General features: G+C 36.6%; 1 protein-coding gene across 1 annotated transcript in view; it reads left to right on the top strand.

Moving 5' to 3' along the window:
* The window catches only part of RAD21L1 (RAD21 cohesin complex component like 1), a 28,238-nt gene that overhangs the window by 14,520 nt on the left and 6,863 nt on the right, over positions 1-6,855 (top strand). Inside the window, exons 6-8 of the mRNA XM_019539774.1 lie at positions 1,498-1,596; positions 2,127-2,240; positions 4,161-4,387. Of these exons, the coding sequence (XP_019395319.1) occupies positions 1,498-1,596; positions 2,127-2,240; positions 4,161-4,387 (440 nt within the window). The remainder of the gene's footprint in view (positions 1-1,497; positions 1,597-2,126; positions 2,241-4,160; positions 4,388-6,855) is intronic.

Raw genomic sequence — 6,855 nt, 5'->3', positions numbered from 1 at the left:
CAAACAAATATTTAGGATGATCATTTCACATAAATGAAAGTTTTTCCTGAAACAGAAGCTAGTAGGTATCATTTTGTTGATGGGGTGGGGAAAGAAAACCTGGCAAAAAGGGCACTTTATGTAGTTCTTATTGTTCACAAAAGGGTTGAGGCCAGAATTTCCCTTGGTTCACAATGGCCGCAGCCTTTCAGTATGTGTGTATGTACAGTGCTGTGCACGATAGAGCTGGCTCTGATAAAGTAGTTCTTGTTCTAGATGCAGTATAACTGCATTGGCACTGTGGGGTGTCTGGGGTAACATAGCCTGCTTTTCAGTGGAGCTAACTTAACTATGGCACTGCAAGCATCCAGCATGAAAAATGTCGTGTATGAATGATAGTTTGAAATGAGTGCTTGCAATCCATTTCAGTGCATTTTCGTTGACTCTTGTTTTGTATATTATTGCTCAAGAGAGAACCCGACAGATTTTCTTTTTATATTACTTGCTTTCTGTGCCCTCCACAAAAGAAAGGCATGACTTGTAAAGGTTTGTAAATGAATGGCAAAGAGCTAGCTTTCATATTAATTACCTGGAGTAGTGCTTGGATTGAACAATTCATGTCACCTCATGCCTGCAATATTAAAAGACCAGCTTTGGGAAGAGTAGTAATTAATGGGTTTAGAATTTACATACAAATGGCCTCTATTAAGTGTTAATAATGCAAATACAAAAATTTGTACTTGGCAGCAACTGATATGTAAATTTTTAACCTGGAAGCACATTTAAAAAAAAAAAAGGTGGCGAGAGGGAAACTCTTAGAATTCTGCTTCTGTGTTCTCCATTTTTACCTGCATATTTATTCAAATTAATATTTTCTTTGACAAATAAAACACTGTAGGGGTAAGTAGTGTGTATGTGAGGTTGTCATCCCATCTGCCCCTGCCCCCCCATCCTTATCACCATAAGACAAAAAGAACTAAGTAGTTTTTGTGCCTGGATTGTTAAATTTTTGTTAAAAATGTTCAAATTCCATCTAAAAACGTATAGCAATAAATCTCTTACCAGGGTGTGTTGCTATTTTCTGCTTATTTACCTCACCTAGTTTGTTTACAAACTGCTTATCTAGCAAATGATTTAATTTATAATATGCACTAATCACTTTTGACATTTTCACATAGTTTTTTTTTCTAATTATAAAACAGCCTCCAAGTTACTGTTGGGACTGATTGGACAGGTGCTGCACACTTCCTCCGAGTTCCTAAGTGCCCTCAGTTCCTGTTGATTTCACAGGAGATGCTTAATTCTGCAACTCCTTCTGAATAATTCATTATGAAAGATTCTGCTGCCCTACTGCATAAATACTGTTTTACTTGTTTGTTTGAATGGTCTCTATACATTCCACGTGTTGACTGGAGCAGGTTTGATTTCTTTATCTGAGACATTTACCTCTCTGTTAATGCAGGTGATGTACTGTAGCTAAAATTTGACATGAGTGAAATTATGCATTTTATTTTTAAGATGATTTGTTGAAAGCTGAGCAAAATAGCCTAATTAAAGACCTTCTTGATCTGGAAGAAGTTCCTTTCTCACAGAAGCTCCCTGGTGACAGTGCAGTGGGTGAGTGTGTAATGTCTCTGCTCCTTCTCATTACTTAATGAGCTTTTGTCTTTCTTGCAGGTGTGTTCTGTTACCGTTATCTTATTCCTTGCTTTTTTTCCTGTCTTGACTTCTGTTTTTCCTTTCTTCTTAATTGCTTAGATCTCAGGTACAATTTGAGCCAATCTTGGAATTCTGTCTCTGTCACACAACTTCGATAGAAATACTTTTTTGCATTAGACATTTCTTCTGTCTGCCTTCTAGGGATGTTGCAGGCTTAGTTTGACTAGACAACCCAGGAAACTGCTGAAATGAAAAATATTTAAGTAGTACTTTAGAAGTGTTATGTCAGAAGGAAAAAATATATTTTTGTATTTTAAGACTTAATCTTATTTTAATGCTTAAACTTCTTGATAGATACTGAGTTTGATTGGTATCAAATCAAACTGGTATAAAATCAAGATTGATTAATGTGTCCTGTTTCTGAGAAGTTGTTTGCTACATTGCACAGTGATTTTATTTAAATTGGGCCATGGCTGGCTGTTTCACAGTGCATTCCAGCCATGAAGAGTCCCTACATGAAGCGGAAAACCATCCAATGAGTGAGACTGTACTGTTGCCAGATGAAGAGGAAGGGTTTGCACTTGAGCCAGTTGATGCTACAGGTCAGAGTTGCATCAATTTTCTGTTGAATATTGCGAAGTGTTTAATACTAAAGAAATTGGCTTACATTATTTTCTTTTCTTCCCTCATTCATTATTGCTGAGACTACTTACCTCCCAGGGTGCATTCACAGCCTTCCCCAATTACTAAAATTAATTTACTACATTTAGCCTCTGTTAGCACTGTGTGTCTGCTATGGGGGTAGAGGAGTGAGCTGAATTCTATTCTGGCTCATCTACCCTCACTAGCTTGGTTTATGATGTTCTAGTTGCAGCACATTTATCTTTGATAATGCATCAGTAAATCTATATCCATAGAATGGCAATCTTAATTTTTTAATTTCCTGCTTTTTATTGCTTTGCTCATGGTTATATTGATTTCCCTAAAAATTTGAAAAAGGAACAGTACTCTCACGGGTATGTGTATATCTCATTTGGAATTTGCTTAGATATGAGAAGCATAAAGTAGCATGTGTGTGAGAGCTTACTTACCCTGCTTCTCAACTCTGCAGTGAACGGTGATTAATGTCAATTGATTCAAGACTAAAATTAGAAATCTTTAAGAGACATCATCATTTCAGAAATGAAGGTGTAATTTGTTTCATCCAATGGCCAATTAAAGTTTTGCATTTATGAATGTTAGCAAACAGAATAATACCAAGGGAAAGAATTATGAAACCCACTAGCACACTCTCTATACCGACACTGACCTTTAGAAGGCTTCGTTTTACAGGCCGCCAGCCAAGCGAATTTTCAGGAGGATATGTATGTGTAGTATATGTGTGCCCTCTTCCAATCTCCAAATGGTTAAAACACTAATAAAAAACATTGAGTAAAAAATACACTAATAGCAAAATAATTGTTTGAGTACATAAATGATTTCTGGCCTGGTTAACTTCCAGTTAAAGTAAACTGCCTTTATATGCATCTTAGACATACTTTATCATATGTCCTTTTTTAAAATAAGCTTATTCCACTGCTGCTTCAGTCCAGTATTCATAAACATTCCTAAACTAATAATATATGAATGTCAGAGTCTACAGACTTTCCCAGGAACGGTAAAGGTTGTTTTTCTGAAACACTCTCCTGGTTATCAGCATAACTCTTCAAGTTTACTCTCCTTTTTTCCCTGCACTGTATCTCAGTGGGTCAGCAACTTCTCCACTGAGTTCCAAGTGTTGGTTTCATGTTTAAGTTTTTAAAAAAACAGAACTAATTTTTCTATATTCATAGTGTGACAAGATTTTGGAAGAAAATTTGCTAAATTAGAATCAGTGTGGCTTTATGATTTAGGTATCCAGGTTGTACCCATCTTGATCTAGAGAAAGAAGGAATCAGAACTCGCAGTAGAGATGATATCTTTTATTTGACCAGCTAGATTTTTGGAAAGACATTTTTTTTAACTGTTTATTTTATTTTATTTTTTTTGCAAAAATCTAGTTGTCTAATAAAAGATATCACCACTTTATGGTTTAGCTACTGACTCAGATTGACACAACACTGAGTAGAAGGTGATGGTTTTTAGTCTCAGGTAGTTACCAGTACACACACGTGACCAGCCAGGAATGTTTTGGGAAGAGTAAAGTGCAGCAAATGGCCCATCAGGGAAAGCCCAGTTTACTTCTGGTCCTCCTGGGATCTACATTAGGAAGTTAGGAACCTTTCACCCATTCCATCCCAAATCCTTGGTAGAGAATATGCCCTCATCAGATATATGAGGGAACACAAGCTGCTGCTCAAATTTTGATACCATCATGCCAAACCATAAAAAAAAAAGAAAAAAAAATGTAAATAGCATGGTTTACTTCAGCTATGTCCTTCTGTGGTACCCAGCACCTCTTGGACAGAGATATTCCTTATAGACAAGCGTCCATCAGCAAAGTAGATAAATGTCCCTTTTTTTTTTATATTTCTTCTACTTAGTTTTCCCTGGGCGGAAAGAGAAAAGGAAGAGGAAGTTGCTTGTTGATGTAGTCAAGAAGCTCAGCAGTAAAACTATTCAGAAACAGCTTAGCAACTACACAGACACAGAAACTGTGCTGGATCTTGCACCCCCCACAAAAAAGCTGATGAAGTGGAAGAAATCAGGAGGAGTGCATAACCTTCTTTCCCGTGCTACCGAGCCATTGATTAATGTTGAGCTGCAAAAGGTACAGATTTATGCCTTTGTATGCTTCTGTTTTACTATAGAAATGATGGAATTATTGTGCATTTAAGTTCTGTTATTTTAGGCTTCCTTTTGTGTGCACAGATAACTGTGTCCCCAAAAACTATATGTGCAAATGAAGCTTTATACTACAATTCGGCTGGTTGGATATCTATTTGTACCCACAATTATGTGCTTCAACAAAAAGGCCATCTGCAGAATTCAGGCACCCAGTGTGTATTCTTGATTTTTACATCTGTGCACCTGATTGATTGCTGGTATGCTGATATATTATTATTTTTCTTCTTTCTTTCTTTTTTTGTTTGTTGTGAGTCCAATCTGTAATTATTACTGGACCACCTTGGCTTTCTGCAATTAATGTTTTCATTTGTAAGAATAGTGCTTAAACCTTATGCTTTTTATTCATAGGTCTCAATTTAACAGAAAAATATAAGTACTATAGAGTTTTCAGGCTGCCAACTAATGCTAGTCTATCATAATTACCGGTCTTATTAGTATAATCTACTTGAGTAGGAATTATGCTATCGGAAACCTAAGCTCTGAACAATGAATTGAGAAAATGAAAAGAATTTGTTCTCCCAGGGGGAAAACTAGTACTGTGTTTTAAATATGGAAAGCCAGCAAGATGAGTTATGAAGGAATATGTGTAAATTTGGACCTGATATTAATACTTTCTAACAAGATTTTTCTGCGGGAGAGATTATTATAACAAAAAATGTTATAAGGAAATGTGGTTACAGGGGAAAAAAAGGTGCTGTATTGTTTGAAATATCTACAGAAGTATCCATTTTCATCAGAGGATTGTCATTTCATTATATTTGGTCTCTGAAACATAATGATGGGTTGTACCAAATGGGAGTGATGTCACATAATCAGATTGTTGGTGGTGGCTCCTTTACTTACTGATTAAAATAAAACACGGTCTAGTTACAAGTAGAGCATGCTTTTAAAAATACAGAACTGTACTTTAAGCTGTTCTCTGAAGCACAAAAGTCAGTTCTCTTAAGTCAGTCAGAATTCAGAATCCATTGATGGTACAGGGAGCAGCTGCCACCATCCCACTCTGTCAGCCCTTAGATGAAAGACTTGCTCTGGAGCAGTCTTCCAGCAGAGTGGAAATCAAGTCAGTGCAATATAAAATTGTCACAAGAGCAGCTTCTGCCAGATAATTCCTGAGGCATGGCAGAAGGTGGAAACATTATATAGCTCTATATACAGTAGCATGCACTTTTTTTAAAATCAGAAGTTTGTAGTATTTCTTTGTTTACAATTTTATTTCAAATATATATATTTCAATTGCTTTCCTTTCAAAATAGTCCATTATGCACGCATGCATACACCTATAATTTCTTTAGCACTGTTTAGCATTATACTTATGTATATAACTGCCCTCCTTTAAAAATAGTCCGAAAGAGAGAGACAGAGGACTATTTTTAAAGGTTGGTTCTTTATAGCCCATTACACACACACAGACACACACACACACACACACACACACGTATAATCTCTTTAGCACTGTGTAGCATTATACATATGTGTATACAACTGCCCTTCTTTAATAATAGTCCGAAAAATGACTTTAAAAATAGTCCTCTCTCTCTCTCTCTCTCTCTCTCTCTCTCTATATATATATATATATATATTTTTTTTTTTTTTTAAAGGAGGGCAGTTAAAATCCATGTGATGAGACAGTACTTGAATTAAATCTAATGATTTATATTTTCAAATTAGTGCAGGTGGATGTCGCTATGTATCTTTAGAGGGTGAAATCCTAAGCATTGCTTTGAATATTTTGCTTCATTTTAGTTTTTCACTGTATTCATGTGTTAATTATAAGATGCTGCTATATATTATATTTTATAATAATGCATTTGTAAGCATGCTGTTGTTTTGCAATGTCATATCTATTTCCAGCCACATCCACCTCCCTTAGTATATTATGTGGAACAAGAACCTTCTCAGCATTGCCATACCATTCTACTAAGAGGGTTTGCCTGGAAAACTAAGTCAGATGTATGCTTAGTGGGATCTGTCAGGTCTGGATCTCAGTGCTTGCTTTCTTGAGAGAGAAATATTAGTTGCTTTAGGACACCGTTACCTGCCTCCTCATTCAGGATCAGTGATGAGATAAGGACTGGGAAGGCAAACTTGGGTGCAAAGACTCAGGGCTGTGCATAATTCCACTTCCTCCCCTGTCTCCCCAAAGCTACACTACCTTTACTGGGTCACTTCTCCCTTTAAGAGAGTTGATGGAGCAGGAACAGCTGAGGGGGGTTCTGGAGGAGGATGCTGAAATTCAAGAAAAGGGTCCTCAGGCAGATCATTCAAATCCCTTGGAACCACATGCATCCCTTAAATCTGTAGGGTTTAGGGACAGACCCTCAGTTTGCTCCACATGGGCAAATATCATGCCTACTTAATGGCATTCTGTGTAAAACTCCCACGTTGAGA

This window comes from Crocodylus porosus, unplaced genomic scaffold (genome assembly GCF_001723895.1).
Source record: "Crocodylus porosus isolate Cpor-Errol unplaced genomic scaffold, CroPor_comp1, whole genome shotgun sequence".
Taxonomy (NCBI): Eukaryota; Metazoa; Chordata; order Crocodylia; family Crocodylidae; genus Crocodylus; species Crocodylus porosus.
The sequence above is the reverse complement of the archived record's forward strand: the minus strand, read 5'-3'. Positions and strand labels throughout refer to the sequence as shown.